Genomic DNA, 22,567 nt, shown 5'->3' with positions numbered 1-22,567 from the left:
TATTGCACTATAACCGCAATACAAAATATTCAAAGCTGAGAGGTTCTAGAAGCTACAGGGGTACACGAGACGAAGGAGAGCACGGTAATGGCAATTAAATAGTTACAATGAGAGTGAATAGGAGTGGATGTGTTGAATATAATATATATATATACATGTGTATGTATATATATATATATATATATATATATATATATATATATATATATATATATATATACTAGATGGCAGCCCGATTCTAAAGAATCGGGAGTCTAGAATCCATATATACTTTATTTATTCAAATGTAAGAATAATACAATTAATAAATAATAGTAAGAAAGAACAAAAAATGGCTGCACTCACCAGCTCTTGACAATTCTTGTTATTTAAGGTACAGTTACACAGGATCCATGAACATGCTTATGAGGGGAGGGATGAAAGACATCAGACGATCATTGAGGAGTTGGAAGGTGTATCATGGTCAGAGTTTATTAATATGGAGGTGCAAGCGGTTTTTTTGCGCCATTCACGGCGTGCAGCAGCTGCATTTGGTAATGGTTTGTTTGTTGCCTTAGAAGAGTCAGGTGTGAAGTATGTCTTATAAGCAGACTTAACAGTGTGCAGGCGACGGCGTTTATCATTTGGAGTGTAAGTAGGACAGTGTTTGCGCTTACGTGCAGATTTACCAACGGTTAAAGGAGCTTCAAGCTGCACACATTCTATGAATGGAGACAAAGAAGCTGTATTGTGGGCAGAATCTATGACTGAGGACGTGGAAATATTATGTTTGCAACGTTGAGAGCGTGCAGCAGCAGCTTTATTACTTAATCGATTAGTTTTGTCCTCAAAAGACTCATTAGTAATGCGTTTATTGCAAGCAGCATTAACAGTGTCCAGGCGCTTATGTCTGTCCTCTGTAGTCTCGTTAGCACGCTGTTTGTGCTTACGTGCGGCATCGGCGGCTTTTCGCTCAGCGTCATTGGTATACTTATTATCAGACCTGATGTTATGTGCGCCATCAGCAGCTTTGGGCTCTGTGTCATTAGTATACTTAACAGTGTCCAGGCGCTTGCATCTCTCCTCTGTACTCTTGTTAGCACGCTGTTTGCGCTTACGTGCGGCATCGGCGGCTTTTCGCTCTGCATCATTACCATACTTTATATCATACCTGATCTTACGTGCGCCATCAGCAGCTTTGGACTCTGTGTCATTAGTATACTTAACAGTATCCAGGCGCTTGCATCTATCCTCTGTACTCTTGTTAACACGCTGTTTGCGCTTACGTGCGGCATCGACGGCTTTTCGCTCTGCATCATTACCATACTTTATATCAGACCTGATCTTACGTGCGCCATCAGCAGCTTTGGGCTCTGTGTCATTAGTATACTTAACAGTATCCAGGCACTTGCATCTATCCTCTGTACTCTTGTTAACACGCTGTTTGCGCTTACGTCCGGCATCGGCGGCTTTTCGCTCTGCATCATTACCATACTTTATATCAGACCTGATCTTACGTGCGCCATCATAAGCTTTGGACTCTGTGTCATTAGTATACTTAACAGTGTCCATGCGCTTGCATCTATCCTCTGTACTCTTGTTAGCACGCTGTTTGCGCTTACGTGCGGCATCGGCGTCTTTTTGCTCTGCATTATTAGTATACTTTCTATCAGACCTAATCTTACGTGCGCCATCAGCAGCTTTGGGCTCTGTGTCATTAGTATCCTTACTATTAGAGCTCATGTTGGCTAAGCTAAACAGCTTTAAGCGTGGTGGTGGCAAACAACAGGTTAATAAGAGGCAGTGTCAGGTAGTAGGAAAATAGCCAGTTAATAATAGGCAATAGTTCTTTGCAGGAATGCAGATATTAATAAATAGGCAGTTTATATTGCAGAGAAATTGCTGGGCAATAATGGACAATGTCCTTATGTGGCAAATAATAGAGCAATATACCCAATGTGGCAAAGAAGAGGTTAATAAACGGCAGTCTCTCAGTATAACAGTCAGTGAATAATAGGCAGTATATGGAGAAAACACCAAACAAAAGTTCAAAATTGGTGTGAAAATGTCACTGAACCACTTCACAACTAAATATATATAGTTTTGGTAAATGGTATTATCATTTTTTTGACGAAATTCGGCAGGAGCTTGAAGAGCAACGTCACTGGGCCCGCCTCCACGCAGTAGAAACTTGCTGTGAGGTAAAAATTCAAAAATCACACCAAAATGGCGGGCGGAGTGTGTCACAGTACGGCACGTTTCTGATTGGTCGCTCGCAGCAGGCGGCAACCAATCAGACACTGGACACTGTTGACGTCACTTATCTCCGGACATTAGCTCCGGACATTAGCTCCGGACACTAGCTCCGGACATTAGCTCCGGACAAAGCCACGGAAGTTACCACAAATTGCAGGAAGTAGTATTCTAGGCAATTATATATTAGATATATATAAATATACACAACCCCTGTCAAAAATTATGGAATCACCGGCCTTGGAGGATGTTCATTCAGTTGTTTAATTTTGTAGAAAAAAAGCAGATCACAGACACGGCACAAAATTAAAGTAATTTCAAATGGCAACTTTCTGGCTTTAACCCCTTAACCCCCAAGGGTGGTTTGCATGTTAATGACCGGGCCAATTTTTATAATTCTGACCACTGTCCCTTTATGAGGTTATAACTCTGAAATGCTTCAACAGATCCTGGTGATTCTGACACTGCTTTCTCGTGACATATTGTACTTCATGATAGTGGTGACATTTCTTTGATATGACTTGCATTTATTTGTCCAAAAAAAATGGAAATTTGGCGAAAATTTAGCAATTTTAAAACTTCGAATTTTCATGCCCTTAAATCACAGATATATGTTACAAAAATACTTAATAAGTAACATTTCCCACATGTCTACTTTACATCAGCACAATTTTGGAGCCAAAATTATTTTTTTGTTAGGGAGTAGTGTTGAGCATTCCGATACCGCAAGTATCGGGTATCGACCGATACTTGCGGTATCGGAATTCCGATACCGAGTTCCGATACTTTTGTGGTATCGGGAATCGGTATCGGATCCATAGTGATGTGTAAAATAAAGAATTAAAATAAAAAATATTGATATATTCACCTCTCCGGCGGCCCCTAGACATCACCGCTGGTAACCGGCAGGCTTCTTTGTTTAAAATGAGCGCGTTTAGGACCTGAGAATGACGTCGCGGCTTCTGATTGGTCGCGTGCCGCTCATGTGACCGCCACGCGACCAATCACAAGCCGCGACATCATTCTCAGGCACTAAACTCCTCATTCTAGGAATTTAGGACCTGCGAATGACGTCGCGGCTTCTGATTGGTCGCGTGGTGGTCACATGAGCGGCACGCGACCAATCAGAAGCCGCAACGTCATTCTCAGGTCCTAAATGCGCTCATTTTAAACAAAGAAGCCTGCCGGTTACCCGCGGTGATGTCCAGGGGCCGCCGGAGAGGTGAATATATCAATATTTTTTATTTTAATTCTTTATTTTACACATTAATATGGATCCCAGGGCCTGAAGGAGAATTTCCTCTCCTTCAGACCCTGGGAACCATCAGGATACCTTCCGATACTTGGTGTGCCATTGACTTGTATTGGTATCAGATATCGGTATCGGCGATATCCGATACTTTTCGGGTATCGGCCGATACTATCCGATACCGATACTTTCAAGTATCGGACGGTATCGCTCAACACTATTAGGGAGTTATAAGTGTCAAATGTTGACCAGCAATTTCTCATTTTTACAACACCATTTTTTTTAGGGACCACATCACATTTGAAGTGACTTTGAGGGGTCTATATGATAGAAAATACCAAAAAGTTACACCACTCTACAAACTGCACCCCTCAAGGTGCTCAAAACCACATTTAAGAAGTTTATTAACCCTTCAGGTGCTTCACAGGAATTTTTGGAATGTTTAAAAAAATGAACATTTCACTTTTTTTCACAAAAACATTACTGCAGATCCAATTTGTTATATTTTACCAAGGTTAATAGGAGAAATTGGACCCCAACCGTTGTTGTACAATTTGTCCTGAGTACGCTGATACCCCATATGTAGGGTTAAACCACTGTTTGGGCGCATGGCAGAGTTCGGAAGGGAAGGAGGGCAATTTGACTTTTCAATGCAAAATTTGCTGGAATTGAGATAGGAGGCCATGTCGCATTTGGAGAGCCCCTGATGTGCCTAAACAGAGGAAACCCCCACAAATTACACCATTTTGGAAAGTAGACCCCCTAAGGTATTTATCTAATTTGTAGTGGTACAACACGGCACTCGTACTATCATGCGAGTTAGGTGCTCAATAGGGCATCCAGCCCAAAGCAATCCAGACAATAGAGAAACTTGGCACTCAAAAATACTTTAGCGTGGATAGTTATTTATAGGGTTGAGCGACCTTTACTTTTATAGGATCGGGTCGGGTTTCACGAAACCCGACTTTTTCAAAAGTCGGGTCGAGTGAAATCGGCCGATCCTATAAAAAAGTCGGGGTCGGCCGAAACTCGAAACCCAATGCAGTGCATTGGGTTTCCAATGGTTCCCAGGGTCTGAAGGAGCGGAAACTCTCCTTCAGGCCTTGGGATCCATATTTAAGTGTAAAATAAAGAATTAAAATAAAAAATATCGCTATACTTACCCTCTGACGCGCCCTGGTACTAACCGGGAACCTTCCTTTCTTAGAATCAGCCTTCCAGGACCTTGCGGTGACGTCGCGGTGACGTCGCGGCTTGTGATTGGTCGCGCGGCCGCCCATGTAACCGCTCGCACGACCAATCACAAGCCGCGACGTCACCGAAGGTCCTGGAAGGGCTGATTCTTAGGAAGGATTCTTAGGAAGGCTGCCGGAAAGAAGCAGGGTGCGTCCGAGGGTGAGTATATTCCTATTAGGTATATACTCACCCTCGGACGCGCCCTGCTTCTTTCCGGCAGCCTTCCTTCCTAAGAATCAGCCCTTCCAGGACCTTCGGTGACGTCGCGGTGACGTCGCGGCTTGTGATTGGTCGCACGAGCGGTCACATGGGCGACCGCGCAACCAATCACAAGCCGCGACGTCACCGCAAGGTCCTGGAAGGCTGATTCTAAAGAAGGAAGGTTCCCGGTTAGTACCAGGGCGCGTCAGAGGGTAAGTATGGTGATATTTTTTATTTTAATTCTTTATTTTACACTTAAATCTGAATTCTGATACCAATTCCCGATATCTTAAACATATCGGGAATCGGTATCGGAATTCCGATTCCAGATTCAGAAGATCGCCGACTTCATGGCCGACCCCACACAGGGGTCGGGTCGGGTCTCATGAAACCCGACTTTGCCAAAAGTCGTCGACTTCTGAAAATTGCCGACCCGTTTCGCTCAACCCTAGTTATTTATTCAATGTGCATCCATAGAGACAAAAGTTGAACATTTTCGGTCCACATCTGGACCTTCATCAGAACAATTATACTGGTATACTGGGAAATACATATATCCTGACAAAACTGGTTCCAACAGAGTTTTCAAAGAAGCCTGGATGCGAAGAGGAATCCTGAGTGTGTCCACCAACGCACATGGAGGGCGACAGAAGTCGCGTGGTGAGTTGCGCTGTCGTCCTCCATGTGCGCGAACACACTCAGGATTCCCCTTCGCATCCAGGCTTCTTTGAAAACTCTGTTGGAACCAGTTTTGGCAGAGCCGTGAAAATAACAAATCATTTTTTCCCACAAAAATGATTTTTTGGCCCCCAAAATTTATTTTCTCAAGAGTAACAGGAGAAATTGGACCGCAAAAATTGTTGTCCAATTTTCCTGAGTACGCTGATACCCCATATGTGGGGGTAAACGACTGTTTGGGCGCATGTTGCGGCTCGGAAGGGAAGAAGTGGCATTTTGGAATGCAGACTTTGATGGAATGGTCTGCCGTAGGGTTGAGCGAAACGGATCAGACAATTTCAAAAGTTGCTGACTTTTGGCAAAGTCGGGTTTCATGAAACCGACCCGATCCTAGTGTGGGATCGGCCATGCGGTCGGCGATCTTCGCACCAAAGTCGGGTTTTGTATGACGCGTTCAGCACCATTTATATATATATATATATATATATATATATATATATATATATATGTCATTGAGACACATATATATATATATTTATATTTACTTCAGCTCGATGTAGCAGAAAAGCCAGTAATTCAATTGCCGGCTTTTCATTTCTCCTTCCTAAACCCGACATGATATGAGACATGGTTTACATACAGTAAACCATATCATATTCCCATTATTTTTGCATATTACACACTACTAATGTTAGTAGTGTGTATGTGCAAAATTTGGGCGCTGTAGCTATTAAATTTAAGGGTTAAATCGCGGAAAAAATTGGCGTGGGCTCCCGCGCAATTTTCTCCGCCAGAGTGGTAAAGCCAGTGACTGAGGGCAGATATTAACCCCTTCATGACCGTGGGATTTTTCGTTTTTCCGCGTTCGTTTTTCACTCCCCTCCTTCCCAGAGCCATAACTTTTTTATTTTTCCGTCAATTTGGCCATGTGAGGGCTTATTTTTTGCGGGACGAGTTGTTCTTTTCAATGACATCATTGGTTTTAGCATGTCGTGTACTAGAAAACAGGAAAAAAATTCCAAGTGCGGTGAAATTGCAAAAAAAGTGCAGTCCCACACTTGTTTTTTGTTCGGCTTTTTTGCTAGGTTCACTAAATGCTAAAACTGACTTGACATTATGATTCTCCAGGTCAGTACGAGTTCGTAGACATCTAACATGACTAGGTTATTTTTATCTAAGTGGTGAAAAAAAATTCCAAACTTTGCTAAAAAAAAAAAAAAAATTGCGCCATTTTCCGATACTCGTAGCGTCTCCATTTTTCGTGATCTGGGGTTGGTTGAGGGCTTATTTTTTGTGTGCCCAGCTGATGTTTTTAATCATAGCATTTCGGTGCAGATACGTTCTTTTGATCGCCCGTTATTGCATTTCAATGCAATGTCGCGGCGACCAAAAAAACCTAATTCTGGTGTTTCAAATTTTTTTCCCGCTACGCTGTTTAGCGATCAGGTTAATGCTTTTTTTTAATTGATAGATCGGGCGATTCAGAGCGCGGCAATAACAAATATGTGTACATTTGATATATTTTTTTTATTGATTTATTTTGATTGGGGCGAAAGGAAGGTGATTTAACCGCTTACCGGCATCGGACGTACTATACCGTCCGATGCCGGCTCCCCTGCTTTGATGCAGGGCTCCGCGGTGAGCCCGCATCAAAGCCGGGACATGTCAGCTGTTTTGAACAGCTGACATGTGCCCGTAATAGGCGCGGGCAGAATCGCGATCTGCCCGCACCATTTAACTAGTTAAATGCCGCTGTCAAATGCAGACAGCGGCATTTAACTACCGCTTCCGGCCGGGCGGCCGGAAATGACGTCATCGCCGACCCCCGTCACATGATCGGGGGTCGGCGATGCTTGTATATTGTAATCATAGAGGTCCTAGAGACCTCTATGGTTACTGATGACCGGTGGCTGTGAGCGCCACCCTGTGGTCGGCGCTCACAGCACACCTCCATTTCTGCTACATAGCAGCGATCAGCAGATCGCTGATATGTAGCAGAGCCGATCGCGTTATGCCTGCTTCTAGCCTCCCATGGAGGCTATTGAAGCATGGCAAAAATTAAAAAAAAAAGTAAAAAAAAATGTGAAAAAAATAAAAAAACATAAAAGTTTAAATCACCCCCCTTTCGCCCCAATCAAAATAAATCAATAAAAAAAATATTAAATCTACGCATATTTGGTATCGCCGCGCTCCGAATCGCCCGATCTATCAATTAAAAAAAAGTATTAACCTGATCGCTAAATAGCGTAGCAGGAAAAAATCTCGAAACGCCAGAATTACGTTTTTTTGGTCGCCGCGACATTGCATTAAAATGCAATAACGGGCGATCAAAAGAACGTATCTGCACCAAAATGCTATCATTAAAAACGTCATCTCGGCACGCAAAAAATAAGCCCTCAACCGACCCCAGATCATGAAAAATGGAGACGCTACAAGTATCGGAAAATGGCGCACTTTTTTTTTTTTTTTAACAAAGTGTGGAATTTTTTTTCACCACTTAGATAAAAAATAACCTAGTCATGTTAGGTGTCTATGAACTCGTACTGACCTGGAGAATCATAATGACAGGTCAGTTTTAGCATTTAGTGAACCTAGCAAAAAAGCCAAACAAAAAACCAGTGTGGGATTGCACTTTTTATGCAATTTCACCCCACTTGGAATTTTTTTCCCATTTTCTAGTACACGACATGCTAAAACCAATGATGTCGTTCAAAAGTATAACTCGTCCCGCAAAAAATAAGCCCTCACATGGCCAAATTGACGGAAAAATAAAAAAGTTATGGCTCTGGGAAGGAGGGGAGCGAAAAACGAACACGGAAAAACGAAAAATCCCCTGGTCATGAAGGGGTTAAACTTTTATATTTTTTTATTTTTTTAACATTTTTTTCAACTTTTTTTTTTTACTTTTGCCATGCTTCAATAGCCTCCATGGGAGGCTAGAAGCAGGCACAACTCGATCGCCTCTGCTACATAGCAGCGATCTGCTGATCGCTGCTATGTAGCAGAAATGCAGGTGTGCTGTGAGCGCCGACCACAGGGTGGCGCTCACAGCCACCGGCGATCAGTAACCATAGAGGTCTCAAGGACCTCTATGGTTACAATGGAGATGCATCGCCGACCCCCGATCATGTGACAGGGGTCGGCGATGACGTCATTTCCGGCCGCCCGGCCGGAAGCGGTAGTTAAATGCCGCTGTCTGCGTTTGACAGCGGCATTTAACTAGTTAATAGATGCGGGCAGATCGCGATTCTGTGCGCGCCTATTACGGGCACATGTCAGCTGTTCAAAACAGCTGACATGTCCCGGCTTTGATGCGGGCTCACCGCGGAGCCCTGCATCAAAGCAGGGGATCTGACTTTGGACGTACTATCCCGTCCAAGGTCAGAAAGGGGTTAATAGCCTAGAGAGGGTCCACGGTTATTGGCCCCCCCTGGCTAAAACATCTGCCCCCAGCCACCCCAGAAAAGGCACATCTGGAAGATGCGCCTATTCTGGCACTTGGCCACTCTCTTCCCACTCCCGTGTAGTGGTGGGATATGGGGTAGTGAAGGGTTAATGTCACCTTGCTATTGTAAGGTGACATTAAGCCAGATTAATAATGGAGAGACGTCAATTATGACACCTATCCATTATTAATCCAATAGTATGAAATGGTTAAAAAAACACACACAATATTGCAAAGTATTTTAATGAAATAAACACACAGGTTGTTGTAATATTTTATTCCACTTTCAATCCACCTGAAGACCCTCGACCTGTAACAAATTAAAAATAATAAACCATGTGGGGGTAAACGACTGTTTGGGCGCATGTTGCGGCTCGGAAGGGAAGAAGTGGCATTTTGGAATGCAGACTTTGATGGAATGGTCTGCCGTAGGGTTGAGCGAAACGGATTGGACAATTTCAAAAGTTGCTGACTTTTGGCAAAGTCGGGTTTCATGAAACCGACCCGATCCTAGTGTGGGATCGGCCATGCGGTCGGCGATCTTCGCACCAAAGTCGGGTTTCGTATGACGCGTTCAGCACCATTTATATATATATATGTCATTCAGACACATACATATATATTTATATTTACTTCAGCGCGATATAGCAGAAAAGCCGGTAATTCAATTGCCGGCTTTTCATTTCTCCTTCCTAAACCCGACATGATATGAGACATGGTTTACATACAGTAAACCATGTCATATTCCCATTTTTTTTGCATATTACACACTACTAATGTTAGTAGTGTGTATGTGCAAAATTTGGGTGCTGTAGCTATTAAATTTAAGGGTTAAATCGCAGAAAAAATTGGCGTGGGCTCTCGCGCAATTTTCTCCGCCAGAGTGGTAAAGCCAGTGACTGAGGGCAGATATTAATAGCCTAGAGAGGGTCCACGGTTATTGGCCCCCCTGGCTAAAACATCTGCCCCCAGCCACCCCAGAAAAGGCACATCTGGAAGATGCGCCTATTCTGGCACTTGGCCACTCTCTTCCCACTCCCGTGTAGTGGTGGGATATGGGGTAGTGAAGGGTTAATGTCACCTTGCTATTGTAAGGTGACATTAAGCCAGATTAATAATGGAGAGGCGTCAATTATGACACCTATCCATTATTAATCCAATAGTATGAAATGGTTAAAAAACACACACAATATTGCAAAGTATTTTAATGAAATAAACACACAGGTTGTTGTAATATTTTATTTCACTCTCAATTCACCTGAAGACCCTCGACCTGTAACAAATTAAAAATAATAAACCAACAATATCCCATACCTTCCGATGATCTGTCACATCCCACGATGTAAATCCATCTGAAGGGGTTAAAATATTTTACAGGCAGGAGCTCTGCTATAATGCAGCTGTGCTCGTGCCTGTAAAACCCCAGGGAATAAAGGTAATGTAGGTCAATGACCTGTAGTTACCTTCATTCGTGGTGATGCGCCCTCTGCTGGATGTCCTCATATGACCTCGAGCGTGGGAACTTTTCTGAATATTTTCCCAGCCTCGAGGTCATATGAGGACATCCAGCAGAGGGCGCATCACCGCGAATGAAGGTAACTACAGGTCATTGACCTACTTTCCATTCATTCGCTCGGGTTTTACTGGCATGAGCACAGCTGCATTAGCAGAGCTCCTGCCTGTAAAAAAATTTAACCCCTTCAGATGGATTTACATCGTGGGACGTGACAGATCATCGGAAGGTATGGGATATTGTTTATTTATATCTATCTTTTTGATCGCTTGTTATTCCACTTTTTGTTCGGCGGTATCATGATAAAACATTGTTTTTTGCCTCGTTTTTTATTTATTTTGTTACGGTGTTCACTGAAGGGGTTAACTAGTGGGAGAGTGTTATAGGTCAGTTCGTTACAGACGTGGCAACAGTAAATATTTGTACTTTTATTGTTTTTTTATTTACATAAAGAAATGTATTTATTGGAACAATATTTTTTTTCTTTATTTAGGTTTTTTTATATATATTTTTACACACTGTAATTTTTTTTTTTTAACTTTTTTTACTTTATCCCAGGGTGGGACATCACTGTATAGTGTCAGATCGCTGATCTGACACTTTGCCGCCGCATGCTCTCAGTAGGCGCTCGCAAGCCACCTCCCTGCAGGACCCGGAAGGCCCTCCACAGCTATCTTGGATCCAAGGCCTGCAGGGAGGAGAATGGAGGAGATACTCAGAACAATGCAATCACATCGCGTTGTTCTGATGTTCTCAGGGAAGCACGCAGGGAGCCCCTTCCCTGCGCAATGCTTCCCTTTGCCACCGGAACGCTGCGATCATGTTTGATCACATTGTTCAGAGGGTTAATGTGCCAGGAGCGGTCCATGACCACTCCTGGCACATAGTGCCGGATGTATGCTGTGATAATCAGCTGACACCTGGCGCGATCAGCCATGCTCCGCCCGTGAGTGCGGCTGATCACCTATGACACACTATCCCGTCCATGGGAATTAAGTCCCAGGTCACATGGACAGGATAGTACATCCAATGGCAGAAAGGGGTTAAGAAGCACTAAAACAAACCAAGAACAAAAAATGTGGTAGTCGGTAATGATTACTTTTTTTTAACCAGGCATAGGGAAATAATTATGGAATCACTTAATTCTGAGGAAAAAGTTATGGAATCATGAAAAACAAACAAACAAACACTCCAAAACATCACTAGTATTTTGTTGCACCACCTCTGGCTTTTATAACAGCTTGCAGTCTCTGAGGCATGGACTTAGTGAGTGTCAAACAGTACTCTTCATCAATCTGGCTCCAGCTTTCTTTGATTGCTGTTGCCAGATCAGCTTTGCAGGTTGGAGCCTTGTCATGGACCATTTTCTTCAACTTCCACCAAAGATTTTCAATTAGATTGTCATCCGGACTATTTGCAGGCCATGACAATGACCTTATGTGTCTTTTTTCAAGGAATGTTTTCACAGTTTTTGCTCTATGGCAGGATGCTTTATCATCTTGAAAGATGATTTCATCATCCCCAAACATCCTTTCAATGGATGGGATAAGAAAAGTGTCCAAAATATCAACATAAACTTGTGCATTTATTTAAGATGTAATGACAGCCATCTCCCCTTTACCTGACATGCAGCCCCATATCATCAATGACTGTGGAAATTTGCATGTTCTCTTCAGGCAGTCATCTTTATAAATCTCGTTGGAACGGCACCAAACAAAAGTTACAGCATCATCACCTTGCCCAACGCAGATTCGCGATTCATCACTGAATATGACTTTCATCCAGTCATCCACAGTCCACGATTGCTTTTCCTTAGTCCATTGTAACCTTGTTTTTTCTGTTTAGGTGTTAATGATGAGTTTCCACCCATTTATTCCTCATTTGTTTTGTTGTGTATTTCCTGTTTTGGAGACAGATTGCTTTAAGTTTCTGGTCTTGATGCTTTGATGTCTTCCTTGGCCTACCAGTACGTTTGCCTTTAACAACCTTCCCTTGTTGTTTGTATTTGGTCCAGATTTTAGACACAGCGGACTGTGAACAACCATCATCTTTTGCAACATTGCGCGATGATTTTCCCTCTTTTAAGAGTTTGATAATCCTCTCCTTTGGTGTTGGAGCCATGATTCATGTCAGTCCACTTGGTGCAACAGCTCTCCAAGGTGTGGTCACTCCTTTTTAGATGCAGACTAACGAGCAGATTTAATTTGATGCAGGTGTTATTTTGGGGTATGAAAATGTACAGAGTGATTCCATAATTTTTTTCCTCAGAATTGAGTGATTCCATAATTTTTTCCCTATGCTTGGTTAAAAAAGTAACCATTACTTACTACCACATTATTTGTTCTTGATTTCTTTTAGTGTTTCTTAAAACCAGAAAGTTGCCATTTGAAATTACTTTAGTTCTGTGCCATGTCTGTGATCTGCTTTTTTTCTACAAAATTACACAACTGAATGAACATCCTCCAAGGCCGGTGATTCCATAATTTCTGCCAGGGGTTGTGTATATATATATATATATATATATATATATATATATATATATACTATATAATTGTCTAAGGGTCACTTCCGTCTTTCTGTCTGTTTGTCCGTCTGTCACGGATATTCATTGGTCTCGCCAGCTGCCTGTCATGGCTGCCACGACCAATCAGCAACTGCCACAGTCCGATTAGTCCCTCCCTACTCCCCTGCACTCAGCGCCCGCTCCATACTCCCCGCAGTCACCGCTAACACAGGGTTAATGCCAGCGGTAACGGACAGCGTTATGCCGCGGGTAACTCACTCCATTACCGCCGTTATTAACCCTGTGTGACCAAGCTTTTACTATTGATGCTGCCTATGCAGCGTCAATAGTAAAAAGATCTAATGTTAAAAATAATTTAAAAAAATAAAAAATCATATACTCACCCTCCGGTGCCTTTCCCGCTCCTCGCTCCTCCGGTGCTAAAGATGGTATGCAACAAGGACCTTCCATGACGTCACGGTCATGTGACCGTGATGTCATCACAGGTCCTGCACGCCTGCGCGATAAGGACCTTCCATGATGTCACGGTCATGTGACCGCGACATCATCATAGGTCCTGCGCGCTTGCGTGAGAAGGACCTGCCATGACGTCACGATCATGTGACCGCGACGTCATCACGCCCTGGGACCAGAAGCTGGCGAACAGGCGGCAGAACTACAAGGGGATCTCGGATCCGAAGTTGAGTATGTTTACTTTTTATTTTTTAACCTGTGACATATGTGGCTGGGCAATATTCCACGTAGCTGGGCAATATACTACGTGGCTCTGTGCTGTATACTACGTCGCTGTGCAATATACTACATGGCTCTGTGATGTATACTATGTCACTGGGCAATATACTACGTGGCTGGGCAATATTCCACGTAGCTGGGCAATATACTACGTGGCTCTGTGCTGTATTCTACGTCGCTGTGCAATATACTACGTAACTGGGCAATATACTACGTGACTGGGCAATATGCTCTGTGCTGTATACCACATCGCTGGGCAATATACTACGTGGCTGGGCAATACACTACGTGGCTCTGTGCTGTATACTACGTCACTGGGCAATATACTACGTGGCTCTGCTGCACGTCACTGGGCAATATACTACGTAACTGGGCAATATACTACGCAACTGGGCAATATACTACATGGCTGGGCAATATGCTCTGTGCTGTATACTACGTCGCTGGGCAATATAGTACGTGGCTGGGCAATATACTACGTGGCTGGGCAATATAGTACGTGACTGGGCAATATACTACGTGGGCTGTGCAATATACTACGCGGCTGGGCAATATACTACGTGACTGGGCAATATACTACGTGACTCTGTGCTGTATACTACGTCGCTGGGCAATATACTACGTCGCTGGGCAATATACTACATGGCTGGGCAATATACTACATGGCTGGGCAATATACTACATGGACATGCATATTCTAGAATACCCAATGCGTTAGAATCGGGCCACCATCTAGTATATATATATATATATATATATATATATATCTATATATCTCCACTGTATATATATATATATATACATATTTATGTTTGTATATATTTATTTACCCATTTGCTTTGTGCACCCTGAAATTAAGGCTATGTGCACACGTTGCGGATTAGGCTTAGGAATTTCTGGTGCGGATTCTGCCTTTCCTGGCAGAAAGCGCACCTGCGGATTTGTCACGCTTTTTGTACGGATCCGCAGCCTTTTTGCTGCGCTTTTTACCCCTGTGGTTTTCTACAATGGAATGGGTACAAAAACGCTGCAGATTTACAAAAAAGAAGTGACATGCTTTTTTTCTCTTGTTTCTACAAGACTAGGGAGTCCACCACTCCTTATGGGTCATTTGCATCAAAGCTGTTCCATCCAGCATGTCCACATGGATATTCCGTCTCTGAACCCTGCTTATACAGGTACTATACAGATGATCAGGTTTATAAATACATCAGACAGGGATTATATACATTAGGTAGGACTGCTCTATATGGGTATACCTTGACGATTGGTGGAGCAGCTTAGTATACATTTTTTTGCAAAAAAAGTATCAACTAAATACCCTGTTTTTTCCATCTTTTGACTAGCACTTGCTTATTACTGTGATTTTTTTTTTACAACAGAGTATTTTTGACTTCACTGTGCTCTTTTGTGTCTTCAAGTTTCTTGGTGGTGTGTGAACAGGTTCCTACAGACTTGTTCAATGTGCAAGTAGCCCATGTGTTTCTGGTTCTTTTAAACCGCAGCATATCTGCAGTGGATTTTCCGCAAAGTGTGCACAGCTTTTTTTTTCTCATTGATTTACATTGTACTGTAAATTAATTACGGATCTGCAGCGTTTCTACACCTCAAAAACGCTGCGGATCCGCAGAGAATCCGCAACGTGTGCACATACCCTAAATGTACAGTACAGCCTGGTATGGAGCAGGCTCAGCAGCTGAGACTGCACCATAAGCTACGAATGCCAGCTGTAATGCACTGCCAGCATCTGCCTGTAACAACAGTGATCGGCGCTAACCTCAATCATTGCTGTTTATTTAAGTGCCCATGTCAATCACTGACCGCGATATTCAAATAATGCTATGGCCATTGAGTAAGATCACTGGCTCCCATCTGCCCCCCGCAATGCCATGGTAGTAAACTGATGGGTTACCATGGCAGTTGTACTTACCCAAAATAGTGTCAATAAAAATGTCAGCTTGGCACTCACAAAAATAAGCCCTTACAAGCTAAATTGATGAAAAAAGTAAAAAAATTTAAAGTTAGGCAACAAAAACTGTTTTTTTGTTTGTTTTTTTTTGTCTCACTTCTGATTTTAGTATACAAATAATAATGAAAAACACTGACAAAAATTCTGATGTGAATAAAGCTATCAGCTTTAGAGTGTCCTATAAATGCATGTGATATTTTTTCTATGGAACAAGTTATTTGGTATAATTTATCAAGACTGGTATTCTTCACACCTATATTAATGTGGAGATATGCTGGAGTCAGACACTCCTGTTCATGAATAGGCATGCCTGTTGGAGTAAGAGTCGTGAAGTTAAGGCATAGCGAACGCAACAGTTCGTCATGAACTTGATGAGTGGTGACACTCGTTTTGGCAATGCAGGTTTTGTAAAAACAATCAAACGTTTACTGGACAGTTGGCAGTCTTTATAAACAGGCATATAGGATAAGGCCCATCAGGGTGTTGTCTTTCCAACAGGTACCGAGCACAGGTTCTTGGTATAGGTAGAGGGTTCCTCTTGATATCTTCACAAGCGCAAGGAAGTCTTCTCCACCAATAGCAGTGCACCAGGATTGCAACACCTCCCCCCTCATAGAGTCTGAGCCCATCTTTCTCTGTAACTTCACAGGCTGAGTGCACCCAATGCCCCCGACGTCCATCAGACAGAATCACACGGAAGGGTATTTTTGACAATCCACCGCCCTGAGTATTAGGCCCAAGTTGTCCCTAGCTGCCCAATGCATGAGACTGCTACTGTCACTTCACACTACTGTCCTGCACTGAACTGTCACTTCCTGAACTTGACACTAACCCTCAGCTCCTCCTCCCCAAACCAGGCTGACCATTACAGTTAACCCCACTTAGGCTAGACTGCAGCCACAGTGAATCTAAAATACAATTAACCTCTAAGGCTACGTTCACATTAGCGTCGCGTCGCTGTTGCGTCGGCGACGCAGCGGCGACGCGCCGCTATGTTTAACATAGGGGACGCGTGCGTCTTTTTGCACGCGTTTTCCGACACGTGCGTCGTTTTAGACGCTAGCGTCGGACGCAAGAAAACGCTACAAGTTGCATTTTTCTTGCGTCCGATTTCGTCAAAAAACGACGCACGCGTCTCAAAACGCGCGCGTTTTTGCGCGCGTTTTTCCGTGCGTCGCGCGTTGCGTCGCCGACGCAGGGCGGCGCAACGCTAGTGTGAACGTAGCCTTAGAGTGTCAGAGAGCAAACTATCAGCTCTACCACTCCTACACAAACACCAATAGTCGCACAACTATGCAACTTTTCAACACTTTTTATGCTAGAATATTGGCATAAAAGTTTTGATGAATCAGGCCCATTGTTTCTAGAAGGTTTTATAACATCAATGTGGTCAGGAGTTAGAAAATAATTTGTAATTGTTTAATATCACTGTATAATGTAGTGTGCATATACAGTTTATTTCCCCTGTATATATTTGTTACAGGCACTAAATCAGCTTGTGGATCCAAGTGACATTTAGCCTTTGGCACATAATAATACACACCCACCTGTCAGTCTACTACAGTAATGGTCAAGTATATGTTCTGTAGTAAATCAAATGCATTTCTACCAGATGTGGCCTCCAACAGGGAAGCAGCAGTAGCCAGACAGCTGCTCAAGTGTACCATGAGTGAATATAACAAGACGTCAGTTCCATCACTAACATGGCTATGTTGCCTTTTGGAGTTTAAGGCTTTTCTTTAGTCTCTAGGGAGTGTGCTAGTGGTTATTTTTTACAGTTCCTGGGCTTCAATGCAAAGTTTATTACAGCCCCGCATACCATGGTTTGGAATATTTTTATTGTTACGCCGTTTAGCAATCAGGTAAATTCTTTTTTTATTGATAGATCGGGTGATTATGAATGCAGCGATACCAAATATGTGCATGTTTGATTTTTATTGTTTTATTTTAAATGGGGTGAAAGGAGGGTGATTTTAACTTTTATATTTTCTTATTTTTTCATATTTTTTAAAACATTTTTCTTACTTTTGCCATGCTTCAATAGCCTCCATGTGAGGCTAGAAGCTGGCACAACTTGATCGGCTCAGCTACATAGGAGCGATGCTTAGATCGCTCCTATGTAGATGAATTGCAGCATTGCTATGAGAGCCGACCACAGGGCGGCGCTCACAGCAATCCTGCATGACAACCATAGAGCTCTTCAGGTGACCTCTGGTTGCTTTGCCAATGCACCGATGACCCCTGATCACGTGACGGGGTCACCGGTGCGCACATTTCTGGCTGTTGGCCGGAAGCACTTGTTAAATGCCGCTGTCAGCGTTTGACAGCGGCATTTAACTAGTTAATAGTGGCGAGTAGATTGTGATTTCACCCGCCACTATTGTGGGCACATGTCAGCTGTTTAAAACAGCTGACATGTCCCGGCTTTGATGTGGGCTCAGCGCCGAAGCCCGCATCAAAGGAAGAGATGCAACCTCCGCAGTACAAGTGCGGCAGAGGCCGCGAAAGGGTGATTCAGATGTTGTTCAGTATATCAATATATAGCACAGTATTTATTGTATCGTTTAGTGCTGACCACCAGTATACCAACAATAGACAATAGTGGGGATATAGATAACACTCATTCAACAAATATACAGGGTGGGCTATGTATATGGATACAGCTAAATAAAATGGGAATGGTTGGTGATATCAATTTTCTGTTTGTGGCACATTAGTATATGGGAGGAGGAAAACTTTTCAAAATGGGTGGTGACCATGGCGGCCATGTTGAAGGTGGCCATTTTGGATCCAACTTTGTTTCCAATGGGAAGAGGGTCATGTGACACATCAAACTTATTGAGAATTTCGCAAGAAAAACTATGGTGTACTTGGTTTTAACGTATCTTTTTTTTCATGAGTTATTTACAAGTTTCTCTTTGTTTACAGCCATTGACATGTCACAGAGGTTAACACGTGAGGAGCGGATAGAAATTGTGTTGATGTCTGGTGAACACAGTACCTGGGTCATTGCAGCAGATTTCAATACAAGACACCCTACGCAAGAAAACTGTCACCATTCCCATGTTATTTAGGTGTATCCATATAAATGGGCCACCAAGAAAAGTTTGCCTCATCACTGAACATAATGCTCTGTGTAACCTGAGGGTCCTGTTCCAAATTTTTTTTGCCCATTCTGCAAATTCAGCGTGCCAATCTGGCATCAGTCAAACATCCCTTCGGTGGATATCAGCTACTCACAAATGGCACCATTACAAAATCCAGCTGCTGCAGCATCTCAACGAGGATGACCCAGATCGGCGCACTGAATTTGAGAATGGGCAAAACAAAAATTGGAACAAGACCCTCAGTTTAAACAGAACATTATGTTTAGTGATGATGCAAACTTTTTTGGGCGGGCCATTTATATGGATACACCTAAATAACATCAGAATGGTGACAGTTTTCTTGCGTAGGGTGTTGTGCATTGAAATCTGCTGCAATGACCCAGGTACTGCGTTTACCAGACATCAACACAATTTCTATACGCTCCTCACGTGTTAAGCTCTGAGAAAAGAGAAACTTGTAAATAACTCATGATCATGAAAGAATAAAGTTACATTAAAACCAACCACACCATTGTTTTTCTTGTGAAATTCTCAATAAGTTTGATGTGTCACATGACCCTCTTCCGATTGAAAAAAATAAAGTTGGATCCAAAATGTCCGACTTCAAAATAGCTGCCATGGTCACCATCCATCTTGAAAAGATTCCCCCCTCCCATATACTAATGTGCCAGAAACAAGAAGTTGATGTCACCAACCATTCCCATTTTATTTAGGTGTATCAATATACATGGCCCACCCTGTATTATAATCTATTAATTGTGTATAATAGATAATTGGATGTTAATAGGATAATTTGCTATTTCGCAGGAACCTATTGAGCTTATACAGTATATTGGTTATAGCAATGTTGGTGTTGTGAGGTCATACTCCTCTAGTTTGGACACTTTATTATATTTTTTCGCCTTGTTTTTTAATTTTTAACATGAATTAACATGAATTCTCTAGTGTTAGCTATCCCTACTAGCTTTTCATTTGATTAGTTTACCTTCAGTTCCCTTATCTAGATCATTTACAAAAATGTTGAACAAAACTGGGGCCAGGACAGAGCCTTGTGGTACTTCGCTTGAAACGCTCTTCCAACTGGATGTCAAATCATTTATCACCACTCTTTGTGTGATACACTCCGCTGAGCTCAATATCTAATCCCATCATATGATAAACTACACTTAGCCCTGTATCTAATCCCAGAATGTGTTACTCTAAGCATATCTAATTGTGCACATGATCAGAGGTGTATCTAGGGTTTCTGACACCCAGGGCAAGAGTTCAGTTTGGCGCACCCCCAGAACATATGCGATTTGCACACTTTGCCATGTACCCACGAGCTCCTCTCCCTAATGCTCTCAATGTTCAGTGAAAAACAGAGAAGCAGAAGAGAAGCTCGCTGTCACAGGAGCATGAGTATGAAAGTTGCATATGAGTGAAGTGTCCATGTGACGACTACTGGAACCTGCAGAGCTGAATCCTGACATCGCAGCTTCTGAATTCTCACAACTAATGCACTGCACACTTTTAGGATTCTCCCTGGCCGGTGGACAGTCATGTCAGCACAAGTATGTGATTTATATACTTCTGACCACATTCTGACTAGATGTGCCCAACCTCGTTCAGCTCATTTTCATTGAGTGAGGCCACACATGTCAAGTCATCACGTGACCACACGTATGTAAAATTGCCAGCATGAGAGAATCCTGACAGCATGCAGGGTGCACTGTGAGAACTCAGAAATCTGCAGTCACAAAGAATGACTGACTCATTACAAACCGGGACATCCCCTTTAATGCTCCTAGCATAAATAAAAACATGAAAGTTAGTATCACAAATAACATTTACATCCAAGTACCTTATAGATGACGTCATCTCTAGAGCCGGTGTCCTTCTTTTCTTCATCTTGTCCAGACCCTATGATGAGTTTTCTCAGCCACAGCCGTCTCTGCAGACTTCGATCTTCCCAGCTCTTTTGCAGAAAATATCCACTTGATGCCCTTAAAGATACAAGTGTCATTATAATGCTCCTGAATAAAAAAATGCCCCTCACTATTATTGTCTGCACAAAATATGACCCCCACACTGTCTTACTTATGGTACATGCTCTTCACACTGATCTGTCCTTTCCATACCGGCCCCCTCTTCACACTGTCCTATCATACTGTGTCCTCCCTATAGGGCCCAGTATTTATACTGTACTCTCTCGTCACACTCCCCCTTCCTGGTATACTGTCCTCTCCTGGCTGTGCCTTTACACGGTCCCTCCATGCTACGCCACCACTACTCAGTTTCTATTCTGTCCCCACTCACTTTTCTCGCCCCATACTGATTCCTCATACTATTCCCCTCCCTCCTCATACTGTCTCCTCTCACATCCCTCCTTTTCACCATACTGTCTCCTCATATATTTACACCCTCACTTTCTACACTGCCTGCTCACCTGACTCCCCATACTGTGTCTGCACACATCCCATCACCCTCATACATGTTTCCTCATACATGCCCTCATTCCCCCATACTGTTTCCTCATACATGCCAACCCATCCCCCTGTACTGTTTCCTCATATATGCCCCCCATCTCCCCCTTTGCTCTTCAGTTTGTGTTCTCAAATCTCCCCCACACATTAAATCCCCCCATCTCCACTCCAAATCTTCCCACACACATTAAATCCCCCATCCCCACTCCAATTTTCCCCACACAATAAATCCCCCAATTCCCCACACAGCCCCTCATCACCCCACCTCCTCACCCCCCCACAGTCCCTTATCAACCCCATCTCCCCCTCAGCCCCTCATCACTCCCACACAGCCCCTCATCATCCCCCATTCCCCATACAGCCCCCATCATCCCCCCATTCCCCATACAGCCCCCCCATTTCCCACAGCCCCTCATCATCCCCCATTCCCCACAGGCCCTCATCATCCCCCATAAAGACCCTCATCATCCCACCATTCCCCACAAAGGCCCTCATCACCCCGATTCTCCACGGAGCCCCTCATCATCCCCCCATTCCCCACGCAGGCCCTCATCATCACCCACACAGCCTCTCATCCCCCCATTCCCCACACAGCCTCCCACCACCCCCATACAGCCCCTCATCACCCCTCTTCTCCCCCAAAGCCCCTAATCATCACCCCTTCTTCCACAAAGCCCCTCATCATCCCCCTTCTCCCCACACAGCCCCTCATCATCCCTCCAATCTCCACACAGCCCCTCAACATCCCCCATTCCCCACACAGCCTCTTATCATCCACTACACAGCCCCTCATCATCATCCCCCCATTCTCCACACAGCCTCTTATCATCCACTACACAGCCCCTCATCATTATCCTTCCATTCCCAACACAGCCCCTTATCATCCACTACACAGCCCCTCATCATCCCCCCATTCCCCACACAGCACCTCATTATCCCTCCATTCCCCACACAGCCTCTCATCATCCACTATACAGCCCCTCATCATCATCCCCCCATTCCCCACACACCTCGGTAATCTCACACGGCTCCATGCTGCAGACCCTTAGTCCTCTCCTCACACGGCTCCATGGTGCAGGTGAAACCCCTCATTTCCCACTTTCTCCAGCAGCCTCAGCAGCTTCCGGCTAGCGTGTCTTCACTGGACTGAAGGAGGCCCCGCCCCTTCCGGTGACATCATTACCTCCCGAAATCACTTCTGTTCTAGTCACAGCAG

The 22,567-nt window shown here is 43.6% G+C and overlaps 1 protein-coding gene across 5 annotated transcripts in view; it reads right to left on the bottom strand.

Annotated features, from left to right (window-relative positions):
- PARD3B (par-3 family cell polarity regulator beta) overlaps positions 1 to 22,567 on the bottom strand; it is a 2,197,040-nt gene that overhangs the window by 153,446 nt on the left and 2,021,027 nt on the right. Inside the window, exon 23 of one of the 5 annotated variants that reach the window (XM_069733666.1) lies at positions 20,730 to 20,871. The exons of the other annotated variants lie outside the window; for them this stretch is intronic. Within the exon in view, the coding sequence (XP_069589767.1) occupies positions 20,730 to 20,871 (142 nt within the window). The remainder of the gene's footprint in view (positions 1 to 20,729; positions 20,872 to 22,567) is intronic. 5 annotated transcript variants of the gene reach the window in all.

This window comes from Ranitomeya imitator, chromosome 7 (genome assembly GCF_032444005.1).
Source record: "Ranitomeya imitator isolate aRanImi1 chromosome 7, aRanImi1.pri, whole genome shotgun sequence".
Taxonomy (NCBI): domain Eukaryota; kingdom Metazoa; phylum Chordata; class Amphibia; order Anura; family Dendrobatidae; genus Ranitomeya; species Ranitomeya imitator.
Note: the sequence above shows the minus strand (reverse complement) of the source record. Positions and strands in the feature narration are given on the sequence as shown.